The 15,185-nt window shown below is 39.0% G+C and overlaps 3 protein-coding genes across 6 annotated transcripts in view; 2 read left to right on the forward strand and 1 right to left on the reverse strand.

The window, feature by feature from the left end:
* The window catches only part of ric1 (RIC1 homolog, RAB6A GEF complex partner 1), a 36,168-nt gene extending 28,736 nt beyond the window's left edge, over positions 1 to 7,432 (reverse strand). For both annotated transcript variants that reach the window (XM_056402889.1, XM_056402888.1), the window contains exons 1-2: positions 6,814 to 7,432; positions 882 to 989 (exon numbers count right to left, since the gene is read on the reverse strand). In XM_056402889.1, coding sequence (XP_056258864.1) covers positions 882 to 989; positions 6,814 to 6,954 — 249 coding nt within the window. In that variant the 5' untranslated portion in view covers positions 6,955 to 7,432. The remainder of the gene's footprint in view (positions 1 to 881; positions 990 to 6,813) is intronic.
* Positions 7,433 to 7,959: 527 nt separating this feature from the next.
* exosc2 (exosome component 2) lies at positions 7,960 to 11,615 on the forward strand. The gene is made up of 9 exons (XM_056403691.1): positions 7,960 to 8,114; positions 8,655 to 8,756; positions 8,878 to 8,923; positions 9,022 to 9,111; positions 9,276 to 9,341; positions 9,442 to 9,510; positions 9,815 to 9,991; positions 10,277 to 10,405; positions 11,201 to 11,615. Exons 1-9 carry the CDS (start codon positions 7,999 to 8,001, stop codon positions 11,279 to 11,281), a joined length of 876 nt encoding a protein of 291 aa, XP_056259666.1. The 5' UTR covers positions 7,960 to 7,998; the 3' UTR covers positions 11,282 to 11,615.
* A 699-nt stretch (positions 11,616 to 12,314) lies between these two features.
* The window catches only part of abl1 (c-abl oncogene 1, non-receptor tyrosine kinase), a 33,280-nt gene continuing 30,409 nt past the window's right edge, over positions 12,315 to 15,185 (forward strand). For 2 of the 3 annotated variants that reach the window (XM_056402932.1, XM_056402934.1), the window contains exons 1-2: positions 12,315 to 12,878; positions 13,636 to 14,003. In XM_056402932.1, the coding sequence (XP_056258907.1) occupies positions 13,877 to 14,003 (127 nt within the window). In that variant the 5' untranslated portion in view covers positions 12,315 to 12,878; positions 13,636 to 13,876. The remainder of the gene's footprint in view (positions 12,879 to 13,635; positions 14,004 to 15,185) is intronic. The other variant, XM_056402933.1, reaches the window with a different exon arrangement.

Below are 15,185 nucleotides of genomic sequence, written 5' to 3' on the forward strand. Positions count from 1 at the left end.
CGTGCTTTTAAATAGCAGAAGAATCCAGATAAAGTTCTAATGTCAGTGAGTGATTACTGAAGCATCTTCGACCCACTAACTCCAGAAACTCCACATGCAATAAATCAAAGTGCTAGCAAAATGGTAAGAAGAATGGCTCCTGTTACAAAGAGTGGAAAGAACGAGGTGAGAAAAAAAAAAGAGCTGAATAAGAGGTGAAACACATTGGTGGTAGCTCGGTGGTAAGAGCCCTCAGATAAGTGCAACACCTGCAACAAGTGAAACAAGGCAGCTTGTTATGCAGGTGCTCTCATTTCAACTGTGCTAAGTACAGAGACTTGGTTGAGGACTGTATGGATGTGTATAGTTTATATAAACTTTTTACCCCACCAACAACATCATACTGTGTGTGGATTACAAAGATGATTGAATTCTTCACTTGAGTCAGATACGGCCACAGACCGCTTCCAGAAATAATGTGGGTGATCAACAACCCTATTTTAAATTTTAACAATACTGATGGTGCACCACAGTTTAAGCTGCCGCTCCCAAAAATACTCAACTGTCCAGGAACAAATTATCATGGGTGCAATAATTCAAGTTATCGTTTTATCCATTATGACTTTGACTGTATGATTTTGATGTGCTACTCTAATCGACCCTAACTGGCAAAAGAAATGAATAAATGGGCTGTTTCGGGAAGCCCAATTTCGAGAATCATTTAACATCAATATTACAATCACATGAAACATAATCATAGTGTTGGTGATGTCTAGTGGCTTTATCATAATATAAAACTGAACTATAGTTGATTTGTAACATTTGAGGATAAAATTTCTCAGTGTCAGAACTTCATGTGGTGTGAACAAATATGAGATAAGATGGTAGAGTGGTGCACTTACCGCCACAGCTATCATGGAGTCGTCTGGTTTCCATTCTGCCTTCTGGTAGAAGCCAAACTGGGCCGCCGCCTTTGCAGACTCGATATAGCTGACTATCAAAACACTGGGCTGTGGGAGGGGAACAGGGATATGGGAAAGAAAATGAATACTTTAAATGTCCTGCTGGTCATAGTCATCCGACTGCCACACATGACAGCACCAGCAACTTATTGTATATTACCACATGAAGATGAAGCATGCACGCTGTAATGTAAACATTTCAGTTTTACTAAAGCTTAGAGTAGAAAAAAAATGTATAGGACTTACAAAACTAGCTGCAATGAAAAAGTGTAATTTCGGTCTTAATGCAGTCTTATTATGATTTTCAAACTGCTCTCATGTATTAAGATGTTTAGCTACATCTTTGTTAATTTAAAATCTTTGTTACACTATAAATTTAGCTAACAACAAAAAATTAAATAAAAGTAATTATTCTTAGACCGAAAATAACACTCTTATTTCGGGGTGCAATGTCCCTTTAATTGGTCACAGCAACACACCAATTTTTTTTTTTTTTTTTAAATCTATTCAACCGAATCATTTTTTAAACATGCTGACAGAGCGGTACTTAAAAGCATGATAACATTTACAGTGATGACTGACATTTGATATTTAACACTAGTGTGCTAGAGGGTGATTTGTTGTCACTCATTTAACTGCTTAAATTAAGGTTCACTGGCAAAGGAACAATACGGATAAAAATTCTCTCGCAAAATAATGTGATTGCTCCGATAGCCACTGCTAAACTGCTCATCTTTACTTTGTGAGGCTCATTTATTTTCTGAAAAAAAATCTTTCAAAAGCATATTCAGGCTACTGTTCATACCATGCAACACAGACAGACAGATGAAGACTTTGCCTGAGGCTGTTGCCCTTAATTTGCTTCTGCTCCTGAATCACTATGGCAGATATTTGTCTGGATCACAGAACAATCATCATCACCAGTTCATTCCCATCCCCTAATATAACACTGGATTTTAACTATTGTATGCTTGCATCTTCATCTTTACGATCTGCAGTAAAATAAGAAGCAGAGAGTAACTTATGATTTATACTAACGTTCAAAGAGCAAATTGCGACATCAGCAGGTGTTAGAACAGCTGTTGAAGAGGTGCTGTGGTAATGAAGTCAGTTATTGAACACCAGAAAGCTTAACACCTGGCACAGCATAATACTGCTCATTTACAGTGTTGTAAAGTTGTACAGTTTTACTATGCAATGCAATTTTAATACTACAGATTAATACTGAAAATGAGTTAATACCTAATCATAATGTAAATATGTCTGCTAATTTGTCTTATTTCTCAGCAAAAAACATTGCCATTGAGACAGGTAAAGGTTTTTTTTATAGCTTATGATGCTACTGTTCTGGTGATCTCTTTTTATTCAGTTGATCCTCTTTCTTTTCAGACACAGAAATAGGAAGTAAGGAACTGCAGCATAATAATTTTAAAACCAAATTATTGACAGCTAATTCTGTTTTCAGTGAGACATGTGACAGACCTTGACATTAAAGAGAAGCTCAGGACACTGTTAACTGAATGGTTTCAGTTCGGTAACGAAAGCAGGGAAATATATCATGTAATGCCCGCTATGCAACATTAGACCTTGTACCCAGTCACTGTAATGAGAGAGCGTGTTTTAAGTATTCCTACCCTTCAGCGTTCCTTTCGTAGAATTAAAACTTAATGCCAGAAAAGGAGAAGAGTTAATGTGCTTAATTTTACCATTAATTTGAGGTTCATATCTACATCTTATAAAATGCGGTGTTTCCCCTACAACACCCCAAAGAAACCAAAGAAAAAAAGAAACAAACATTTACAACATTTATGTTGTTTACCTGATTTATGTGCACTTATTTGAATTACAATAAAAGCTTTACAACAAGTGTTATAAATTCCTATTAAAACCAAAGATGGACAAACGTCGACTGCAAATGGTCTGAAAGTCAGCGGAAGTGAACAAAACTTACATGTGACATTACTCTCGCAGGTTACGTTTTGATTCATTTTAACAGTGTTGTTTTAGGTTTTAAGAGTGCAGACCTAATCAGAATGTAGGGTGAAATGCTTCAATGGGCAATACACTCTTACATATACACCCTCTGAAGAAATTATAAGATAAAAATAATGTATTTTATTGTTGACTGTAATAATAAAATCGAATAGAAAATGTACACCCTCACTGCATTTAAAAAAAAGAAAACCTCTTACACAAAGGTCTCCAGGTAGAAAAATTAATTTAAATAATGGGTGTGATTATGAATTACATATTCTTCTCTTCCTCTGCAGCTGTGCTAATAGTTGACTGTGCAAATAGTCCTCTCCTGTTTTCCTTTTCCCTATACCTGGAAAATGCTCACTTTCCCTCCACAATGTATTTCAGTTATTATCATTTTGTACAATTAACCACTCAAAATTCAAAACAACTGCTTGTTGACAGTTACTGAGAATTTTTTGGATCAGTCACTGCAACACAAACACAACTAAATCAAACTTAATCATCATTAAATATAAAGAGTAAAAGAAAAGACTTGACAGGATTCTGTCAAATCATCCATCAATAACTTTGGTTATTGTACTTTCACAAAAGTCACTGCATCACCGAGCTCAGCTAATACACAGGCAGACGTGCCAACAGAAAAAATTGACCCAGAAGGACCTGAGTTTGCATGACAACACAAATAAAGAACCAAAATACATTATTCTTACTGAGCTAAAGATGAAACCGTTTGCAGGGTAGAAGGGACTTCAGCTCATGTATTTCCCCTGCATTGCCATTTCTCATGCTCTACCACAATTTCATGCAGTCAGTTGGGGAAACTGAAGAAATCCCAGGGAAGCGTAAAGGATTGCTCACAATCAACTATGTGCAAACCATATGTGCACATACACACACAACAGTGCTAATTTTCAACCAGAGCCAGCTATGGTGCTACTATTGCATAATAGCACTGCCACACCAACACAGTCCATCCCTCTATTCCTAGACATCCTGGGCAGGGCCCCCCTCCCCTCCCATACAGCTGTAGCAGGGTGACAGAACAGAACAGCTACTAGGCTGAGCTACTGTGCTACACGGATTAGTAATAATGCCTTGACTTAACTAGCCGGGCTCAGGCTCCACTGGCCAAGGTTGAGGATAGATGGGATTAAAGAGAATAGACCTGGTTGCAAAATGATAGAGGAGAAATGGTGGATTTACAATCACCTATATTCACCACATTAAGCAGCAGAAAACAGTATCTATGTAGAGTTTATGTCTGCTATGCTATGATATGAACCATGACGGACACATTACACATATTACTTTCACATTACAAAAATATAAGTGATTTTTATAAAATACTTTATTATGACAGCTTCACTCAGCTTCAACAGTAATATAAACTGTCACAACAGCATTTAGAATAAGTAGAGGACAATATTGTTTGCATTTCATGACAATCCAATAACGCATTACCTACACTATATCTAATTTAATGTTACCGTGCTGCTACTGTATTTATATATTGTTAAATTTTCAATATGTTTGCATTATGTATGCATTTAAATATATTTAGGAAATACAGAACTTGAGAAAGTTGAGCAAACAAATGCCTCTACTGTATCCCTGTGTGTAGAGTTGGGATGGATAGTGAACTGAAAAGACACAATGGATAGAACAGATGTGAACGGTGCATGACAGGAGGAAGAGGCAGTTCCAATTGACATTCCTGAGATGACCCTCTTCCTGGACGCTTTATTGATACTCACAGGCAGGTAGAGTTCTTAAGAAAGAGGGGAAGCAAAACATGGTCACATCCTGTGTGGGCCTCAGGAAATGAATGACCCTGATCCATTGTTACTACATCTCAACAATATACAAACCATGTAGAACACAGACTGCATTAAACAATGTGCTAAACTGCAGGTTTTCAAATTAAATGCCCCCTCTTCATATCAGCGTGGCAAAATCTGATGTACTCAAACTAATGCAGTCATGAGTATACAGTTCACAGCACGCTGCTGTGTATCAAAAAGCCATGGGACTTTTTGACTACATCAGATGCTGGCACTTGAATCAGTGCTGAGTGGGAAGTTACCAAAGATTTCATGAGCGTATCTACATTTATACAAAATTGAAAATGAACTGTAACTTGACATGGTACATCACTTGTGTGATGACAAATGCTGTAACAGCCACAGACAGACAACATTATTGTCTGGAAGTTAAAATATCCTGTGGGCAAATAAATAAATACAGATAGTAATCTGCAATAGCTACCACCATCTTGCACATCGCCTCAAACCTCGGGTGAGTTGACAGTTTGATAGTACTAACTAAAACAAGTCAAAATTGACATATTTTCTGAACTGAATTGCTCAGCGCCATGTTTTAAAGTCTTTGCATTTGTAGTCACCATAGACTAGTTTTTACAGTTTGCGTCAATTTGGCAATAATTTATTCCATTGTTCTGGAAAATATTGATTCCGCCTATATCTCCTCACAGGATACATCTGGCTTTTCTTTATTGTTTTTAATATTTCGTTTCTATTAAGGAAAGGTTTCTATCCGAGCATTCGTCTCTTTGATAAACCACTGGCTTACAACATTTCCATTAACTTCTGTAAATTTACTCCCATGTCTCACCTTAAAAGTCCCATCACTGATCACAATGATTCTGGTCGGCTGGTACAAATGAAAGGTTTATGGCATTATGACATAACATCACAGTTCCCTTGGCTCTAGACCAGCAAGTGCAGGGCCTGTAATGGAACCAATTTAGCCAGCCGTTTTGGATGTGATGGTGCTTGAAAGAGTTCACGATTTGGTCAAGGAACTGGTTTCAACACAGGACCCTTTTTGTGAAAAAGGCATATCAATTAAATTGATATCATTTGACTCAAGAATTCCAAGAAGGCCGAGACAAAACTCATCATGTTGTTGAAAAGACTGTCTTAAAAAAAAAAAAAAAAAAGAGTATGTCAACATTGGCCTTCAACTACACAGACGCCTTTTTGAGAAAAGCAACTTTATTTCTGAGTTACTGTGAAATTTTCCTTCTGTCTTATGCTGCTGTGGTGGAAAGAATGAAAATAAAGGGATCAAATGATGTGCTGGCTTGATTGTTTTCATTAATCATTTAACTCTGGCAGCCTGTTGAGCTGCTGCCTGACAGAACATACCACAGCATGAACTCAGTGAGTATTTGTTTTAAACCCCATTGGAAATCCCATGCTGATAATAACTTAAACTTTGAACTTGATCAGCCGTTTGTAGCAATGTGATAAAAATAGGAAATTGCACCTCAAGTACTGAATGTACCCGAGAAAAGCAACCTATCTGCATTCCCCCCCGGGGGAGGTGTGAGCTGCCCTCTGCCTGACATGAAGCATTCATCAGGTGAACTTCAGTTCCTGTGGCTACAAAGATGAAAAGCCACCAACGCCTTGTCATGAATGAGAGAGGGAATGAGCGGAACTCCATTCAGATACGATGTAGTGATTAACTGCACTGCTCTGTCTTTGTGAAAGGCACACGTATACGGATACACACAAACTGTTATGATGCGTAACAATGTCACCTGTCACCTATGCGATAGGTGTGTATGTGGCAGCGTTTGCCAACACATCAGGGTAAATACCTCAGTAACGACACCATTTTGCTCTCCGTTTTTATCAACTATCCTTTTAATAAACATGAAAGGCAGTCAGCCAGATTGCCACGCAGTAATGCTACGCATCTGAAAATAAAAATAATGGCGGTTGTAGTGTGTGAAGCAGGTTTAATGCACCATGCTCACCTTTGCCTAGCATTAACCAAAATGAAAGCAGCGCTACACGCATTGTTTTTGACTGTGCAGCTGAGTTCGTGAGCATGACTGAAGTGAAGCTGCAGCCGGTTGACTTACCCGACTAAACCATACGCTCAGCTGTGTCTCTGACAGCACGGCGAAGTAAAACCTCTGGGAGCTGGGCTGGATGTGGAATGGCTCCTCTTCGCTCCTCAGCGGACATAGCAGCCTCCGGGGCCAGCCGGTTAGAAAATACATGACGGCAAACTCTCTGCGCCTCGGCACTGCAAACAGTGTCGCAATGCCAGATCGTCGGTGCCCCTTATTCCTCCTAATGTATTTTTAATCCAAGTGACTCATGAGGGCCTCTATCTGTGAAAATAAAAAAACTTTAAATAAGTATAGGCAGTTCACCGTTTACCCTGGTCAGGCTATCAATCCATGGATGCCATACAGAAATTTCCAAGCAGCCGACGGAGCTATACAGCTAGCCCCGGGCTAGCACTGAATTTCCAACTTGAAGCTAATGAGTCCAAGGCAACGGCAGTGTAACCGAAAACAAAAGCAACCAGGCCCGTGGTGACACCATATAGCACCAAAAAGCGTGCTGCGGATGGCAGATGGGTCAACTAACTTTCTCTCCCGCTGCCGTATCAATCCTTACGGTGTCTGCACCAGCGATGTTTAATAACAGCAAAGCGTCCAGTTTTTACTCCTCTGTACCTCACAGTCGCCATCTTTACAAGAGTCTGCGAGACTCTAAGCTCATTGGCTACAATGAAGAAGTTTGCGTCGTGTTGACATCTGACGTCATTTCACCGTTACGCGAAACCACTGTTGCGTCGACGCCAACGTGGCTCGTCACTGACATCTGGTGGTGTTAGAATAAAATGTCTTCAAACCCTGCAAAAAAGACACAGTTTCACCATCACACTACAGTAGAACAATAAATACAAACGGACAAAATGTTACTGAGCTAGTCATGCTCCAATCTATCTTCCACGTTTGTAAACAAATTTGGTACAACAACATCACCACTGTATTTACGAGAACAAGACTAAATGATTTTTGCTGTCTGGGTGTTGTTTATTTCCTAGCTTAGCGGGCTGTCTGATTTATGCTTAATCATATCTTCTATTCTTCCGTGTTGATGGAGTTATCAGGCAGTTTTTAAAGTATCGGTAACGTTAGGTAGGAAAAAAACATTGAGACTCCTGTTTCAATAGGTGGCGGTAGAACACGTGTAGCTGTTTGTCAATTGCCAGAGAGGGAAGTAGGAGAAGAAGAAGAACAAACGTAAGCATGGCTGCTGACATGAGATTACCAACTATTCGAAAACCAGTGTCAATTTCTGCTTTCGATCGAAAAGATCTGGTCGTCCCCGGCGATGTTATCACTTCAGACACTGGTTTCATGAGGTAGGTACCGGTTGGTTTACCGGTGATGGATCGGTAGCTTTTTGTGTCTACGGTTGCCACATGATGTTCCCCTTGAAGGAAATCAAACTAAATAGCTTGCTGATCTTTGGTATCTTGCTTGTAAAGACAAGAAAGTTAGTCTTAGATTGACAGCAAATAAAAGTATGTATACACAGCTAAAACCTACTGACTGCACCGCCTTGAGCTCCTTAAAACTCGTGCTCCTTCCATAATAACACTGGTTTAGCTGGTGACGAGTTTATGAAAGATTTAAAACATAGGCCTATACTCAGCCTGTCTGGTGTGCCATCTATAATGAGTAGGGTAAATCCTCCACTTTCAGGCTGATATACAAATTCTGAAGTTAAATGGTGATTATGGACACTTAACAGGAACAAAATCATAATTTGATCCTTTAAAATAGGGGCTGTGTTGTCTATGAGCACCATCTGGAGGTCAATGTTAACCCAGCTTATTCTTTAAAACAATCGTGTTTGGCTGTATCACTCATTAACAGTGCTATACACCATTTATCCCCAGGGGTCATGGTACCTATGTTGATGAAGACAAGCTGACAGCTTCAGTCGCTGGAGAGGTGCAGAGAGTAGACAAGCTGATCTGTGTCAGACCACTTAAGACCAGGTAAGTGTTTCAATTGAGGTAAAAAAAAAACTGATGTGTGCTCGGATTTTAATAGGTTTACTTACTGCTGCTTTTGCGAATTGATGTAATTGTTTTTCTTTTGTATTTTATTGAATTGCAGATTCAATGGTGAGGTTGGAGATGTGGTGGTCGGAAGAATTACAGAGGTAAGGTGCTTCTCCATGTCACTTCTTCTTCTTCTTCTGTGTGGTGGTTGACATTTCTGACATGATATTTTGGTCAGTAAGACTTTTTTAATGTTCAGGTACAACAGAAACGGTGGAAGGTGGAGACCAACTCCCGGCTGGACTCTGTCCTCTTGCTGTCTTCCGTCAATCTGCCTGGAGGAGAGCTGGTGAGATGCTGGAAAATGTGATTCACTTCTAGAAGTGGTCTGTGTATACATTGTTAGCTGAACTAACATTATTCGGAAGGATAGCGGAATTGGTTTGGGCAGGAAGATATTAAAAGCCAACTTTTAGTTATTGTTCAAATATTTTATTTGATTTTGTCTTTTAGAGGAGAAGATCAGCAGAAGATGAGCTCACCATGAGAGAATACCTTCAGGAGGGCGATCTCATCAGTGTAACTAATCTTTTTTTTTATTTACGATCTTTCAAAAGCTGATCAATCTTCTTTTTCTTTTATCCATAATGTCTTTGGTGCGTTTGTCCTGTGCTTTTAGGCAGAGGTGCAGTCTGTCTTCTCTGATGGAGCCCTATCGCTTCACACCCGTAGTTTAAAGTATGGAAAGGTAAGTTCTGCCAGTGTACACAGTGACATGTGCGTATGTACCCAGATATTGGATTAGTCTAAAACTCTTTCACTGTTTTTGGTTCAGTAATCAACTTATACATAATTGTGAACATCAAAACAAATCACATACCTATAACCTAGAAATGATTATCTTGGCGATTACACTTTGTTTAAATACGTAATGTGGATTGTAAAACTGTATTATTAAAAGAAAATACTGTAAATCAGTAGTTATTCTTATTGTTTTAGAGACAGTCTTCATCTTATCTGATATCCTTTCTTGTATTTTCTCTGACCATTAGTTGGGTCAAGGAGTGCTGGTACAGCTTTCCCCTTCTCTGATCAAGAGGCAGAAAACACATTTCCACAACCTGCCGTGTGGTGCATCCATCATCCTCGGGAATAATGGTTTTGTGTGGTTGTATCCCACACCTGGTCAACAGGAGGAGGAGGCTGGAGGCTTCTACACCAGTTTGGAGGTGTGTACAGGATGCACAAAGAACAATATTTTATCTTTATACTATGAAGCTAATTGTGAACTAGTTTGGAGGTGGGAACAGTGGGAAAATTAACTTTATTGATATCCACAGTTTATTTGAGAAATGTATCTGGTCTTGTTTGAATATCTTTCAGTACTGTATGTAAGTGAACTGTAAAGATGCAGCACTCGGTTTTTATTAATTTGATTTACTGTGTCTATATTTCTATTTTTGTGTACATTCTGATCATATTTTTCTGTGCATCTCTTGTCTCTGTCCTTTCAGCCTGTTAACCTGTCAGACCGAGAGGTGATTTCCCGTTTGAGAAACTGTCTGCTGGCACTGGCTGCACACAAGGTCCTTTTGTATGACACCAGTGTTCTCTATTGCTATGAATCTTCACTTCAACATCAGGTAAGAAGCACTGTAATGACAATCAGTAAAGCCAGTATGCAATTGTTTTTGAATTGCACCTGTCGTCTAACAAATGTAAAGCAAAAGCAATGAAAAGATACTGCAATAAAAAAGTTGACATGTCTATGATGTATTGTGCCATCTTGTGGCCATATTGGAAACCCACAGCTCCTGGGTAACACTCGAGGTAAACAATTGATTGCAGTTCTCAACTTTGACTCTGCTGTTGTAACATTGTGGAACACACATGGTTTATTTTATTTATCCTTGGGGTGGGGAACTGATGACTTAATCACTAATGCTTCTCATAAATGTTGCGCTTATGTAATATAACAGCATATCAGTTCATCTCCTATTAGCATGTTGTTGTTAACACATTGCTCAGGTAATACTTGATTAGTTATCAATGTAGATATTAATTTGCAACAGTTTCTTGGTTGCTGATTACAGTAACTAACCAAAACTAACCTGTTGTATGAGTTACTGAGCTGTCGCCTCTCAAGCTGCAACTCATAGTAGTAAACATTATTGCTGTGTTTCTTGTTCCTTGTTTGTCCCAGTAACAAAAACCAAAAACAAAATAAAATGTTTACTGGTATTACTAAGAGGATTGAGGGGAAATACTGCATTCACAAAGTGTGAGAATAAATGCGCATTATGCATAATTTTTTATTACATTTTGTCAGTGTAACAATGTAAATATTGTACATCAGAATCCATAAGATTTGTTGGTTTAAATAACCAATTTATTTCAGTGCAGCTGATCTACTATTCTACACCTTACGCTCTCTGCAGGTCAAGGACATCTTGAAACCAGAGGTGATGGAGGAGATTGTAATGTTGACGCAACAGAAGCTGTTTGAACAGGAAGGTTAGACAACACAAATCCAAACTGACCCTGTCCCAAAATCAAGACCATGCCGAATATCTATGTCAAGGACGGACCACCTACCTGAAGACTCAACTGGCTTTTTTCCACAGAATCCTCCCTATTGTGACAGCCTGATGGGTAGTTCAACAGGTCTTGTCAGAAAAACTGCTGATCATTGTTTGACTGCTAATCATAAGTATGAGTAACTTTCAAAATACTGCAGAAATCACTTGAGCAGCTCTTCTTAAGTTTTAAAGAGGTATAGTGGAACACTTTTGATACTGTGGGAGGTTATACGAAAACTGTTGTATGCAATAAATTTTCTATGATTTTCAGTAATCAGTGTGGTATGTTTTGTTGAATAGTGAAGACATAAGATTCAAGAGAAGCAGTAAGAAAGGAGATGCACGTCAGGATAATTCAAACTACACAATGGGTTTTAGTTCAAGTATTTTATGCAAACTTTTCCCATTAGCAATAACAAGAAGTGTACAGAAGTGTAACAGGCTCTCTGCTCTCATTGATCCAGTAGAAGCATAAATTTATGTGCACCTTCAAAATGTTTATATAAAAAAGACAGCACTAACTTATTACTATTGAACTGGATAAAGTAAGCTAAACAAACACAGCTGATATATCACTTTTAAATTATTGGCCTACACTGGTATTAGTAGAAAAACATCATATGTACTTTACAGAGTCATCATTACATATGATATGTTTGGGCAAAGCAGAAAAAAAAATCTTAAGCTTCCATTTCTTTAGAAGACAACATTATCTTGTAAATAACACAGTTTAGACAAAATCCACTGTAATTAAGAAGAGAGTAAAGATGATTCTTTAAAAAAAAAAAAAGCAAGGTTTGGTGGGTGTACTTTCACATTGTCTTTGAATGCTGTCTGTCTCAGTGGAGTTGTAAAATTATTACTCTTTCCTCTTGCTCTCCCAGCATAATAGAACCTCTGCTCTGATCCCATGTACTAGCCCACGCACGCACGTGACGTCACACGTTGCCCCACCCACATATTTCTGTAAACCACCTTGCGTATGAAGTATGGCGGCCCCAGCCACACAACTACTACTCGGCCAAAGTTTATTGCTCAGATTTTCACGTGAGAGCGATGAATAAGTACAGAGACCGAGGAGTCGGTAACGAAGAGCTCTGCGACTGTAAACAGAGGAAAGGACTTGCAGGAAGAGTCGTCGGTCTCTCGCCGGCTGAGTTTCCTCGATTTCTCTTCGCCTCCTTGATAGAAGTGCCTTTAGTCCGGGTACCACAGGGGAAGAAGCTCCGAAAGACGGGAAGAGTGGACACGGAAGTTTGAAACAAACTGATTTATGTGGCTTTGGAAAGCACAGTTGCAAAAGTATTAAATTGGAGTGGCCAGAAATGTTTTTGTGAGGCATTAAAGTGCACTTGTCCGACTTTTATTACCAGCGTGTTCACAGCGACCCAGCAAGAGCCAACTGTTGACTGCTCGATGTGCATTTAAGGGTCTGGCGCTGCTTACCACCAGCTAACGTAAGTTAGCCTCCATGGCTACCTTCAACACTAGCTTGAGGTCGCCAGCTAACCATCAATATAAATGTTTCCTTGGACATGTAAGTTTCTGTTCACACTTATCTTTACTCCATAAGTTTGTGACTACGATACAAGTTTGTGAAATGTTGTCTAAAAGCTGCCATTTTTTATTTAAGTGCTTATTACCCATGAATTGATGTTTTTGACATCGCTTTTGTAATAAAAAGTTGCCCAACAACAATAGGGTTAATGATAACAATAATTAACGCTCCGCTGCTTTTCAGTGACCTTCCTTTGTATGTCCTCCATGTAATAGTTTTTGCATCAGCCACTTTGCTGTTGTTCCCTATTAGCACTAAACGTATTGAGAGTTATGTGTGCAACCTGCAGCACACTGAGGTTCAACAACGTTAGCTTGTCATTTCAAGAGCTTGATTGACGTTATAAAGAGGACATTCAGAGGGCATGCATCCTAGATGCAACAGAGGGAAATGGGGCTGTATACACTAGGAAACACATTATGGTGTAATGGTGTATAATACAGATGTACTGACAACATAGGCTAGTTAAAGTAGGACAAGTAAGAGACAGTTTAGGATATGTTAAGACACATAAACATCTGATTAATTTGCTTGGAATAGTTGTAATGTTTATTTCAACATGCACATGTTTAAGTTACCTCTGATTCACTGTGAGAGTGTTGTTTCCAGTTTAAATATAAGTCAGAATCACCTGTACTGTTTTTTAAAGCTTTCAAATGCAGTTATTCTGTTTGAAAGTATCGTATCGCTCTTAATGAGATCATCATTGAGTCATAATTGTTTTTTTTTTCTCTAGGTTCCTGTGAAATGCCTTTTTTTGACCTCTGATACACCCAGGCTCCATTAATGCATGATAAACAGAGACATACTGGAGTAATACGGATCTGCATAGGTGACTTGCATCACCCATACTCCAGGAGAGGACAGACGGAGTCAGGGAAAGGGGCTCCCCTCCCTGCCTGGGGGGCCAACGGTTGGACGGTGAGCAACTGAGTCCAGCTTGGAGAGTCCCGGCTGCGGCCTGGCACCCTGCCCTTATGGGGCAGCAGCCGGGGAAGTTTGTCGGGGACCAGAGGAGACCCAGTCTGCCAGCCTTTATAAAGGGTGGGAAGAGAGAGTCATCACGCCATGGGACCCAGCCCTGCAACGTTTTTGCTGTGCACGGTAAGAACAAACATTGACACACTGCAGTCAATTTGATTAGTTGTATAGGTTTTTTTAATGAGATTGTGAGGGATTAGCATTTCATATTTTTGAGTATCATGCGCCCCTCACTGACCTAGGATCAAATACCATTGTATCTTTTTGACTTGTTTCCCTTAGTCTGTATGTCACTTTACTTTTCAATGAAGTAAATCATATAATGAAGATGAGTAGACTGGAGTGACCGTCAAATTGATAAGGAAAAAGTTGATCGTGGCAAAGTTGAGTAAGAACAATGATTCAAAATGCGGAAGATGTTACCATGCAAACATAAAAATTGTAAGAGTGTACAGACAGTATCAAAACAACTGTAGTTGCATCATCGAGAATGCAGCTTGCTGGCAGAATAACAGACTTGCGATTGCACAACCTGGAGAAGAGAAAATGTTCACTTTAAAGCATGCGATAATACATTTTAATAGTTTATAATTCAACCTACCATGTGTTGATAACACAAGCATCTTGAAAATCCATTCCATGCTGTCAAACTTGACACAGGTTGACCCTAGAGATGGTTTGAAGAATCAGTATCTATGATTGGTCGCTTGCTTGGTTTTTGTTGTGATTGGTCGTCTGTCACTTGACCAATAGAAAGTGTGATTCCTTTTTGTTTATGTTAAACAACAACTCATGACCTACTGTTGCTAGCAAGGAAGACTTTAATCAGACATATAATGTGCAATTGACTGCAACCACTGTGGTGTTATATTGATTCACTTGGTATCTTTGGCATAATAAACTGATTAACAACTGAGTTACTCTCAGTGATGCATGACACAGTGATGCAACAGTGAGCTTCAGTTCACACTCTGTAGCTGTGCTCTTTACTGGTACATGCACTGTAATGTTGTACAAAATATTTTCAACTGACTAACACCCTGACAGGGTGACTTACTAATTTCTGGTACCAGCTAAAAGTAACTAACTTCATAAAGCCTGTTAAATCTAGGCAAAGTCAATAGAAGTAACCTTTGTGTGAATTTTGTTGCCTGCTGATTACACTTAATTAGGGCTGCACAATTAATCGAAATATAATCGAAATATTATCAGTGACAATGAAAATGAAATGCAAGAACGACCATTCCAACTGAAATTACATATAGTAAAATTTTTTTTTTTTGCATATCATGCAGCCCTACTTAA

Source organism: Seriola aureovittata, chromosome 18 (genome assembly GCF_021018895.1).
Source record: "Seriola aureovittata isolate HTS-2021-v1 ecotype China chromosome 18, ASM2101889v1, whole genome shotgun sequence".
NCBI classification, from domain to species: Eukaryota; Metazoa; Chordata; class Actinopteri; order Carangiformes; family Carangidae; genus Seriola; species Seriola aureovittata.

Coding starts and splice junctions, on each gene's coding strand:
- exosc2 (XM_056403691.1), top strand. CDS start 7,999: ATGGCTGCTGACATGAGATTACCAACTATTCGAAAACCAGTGTCAATT. Junction 9,112..9,275: donor ATCTGCCTGGAGGAGAGCTG/GTGAGATGCTGG, acceptor TTTGTCTTTTAG/AGGAGAAGATCAGCAGAAGA. Junction 9,511..9,814: donor GTAGTTTAAAGTATGGAAAG/GTAAGTTCTGCC, acceptor TCTGACCATTAG/TTGGGTCAAGGAGTGCTGGT.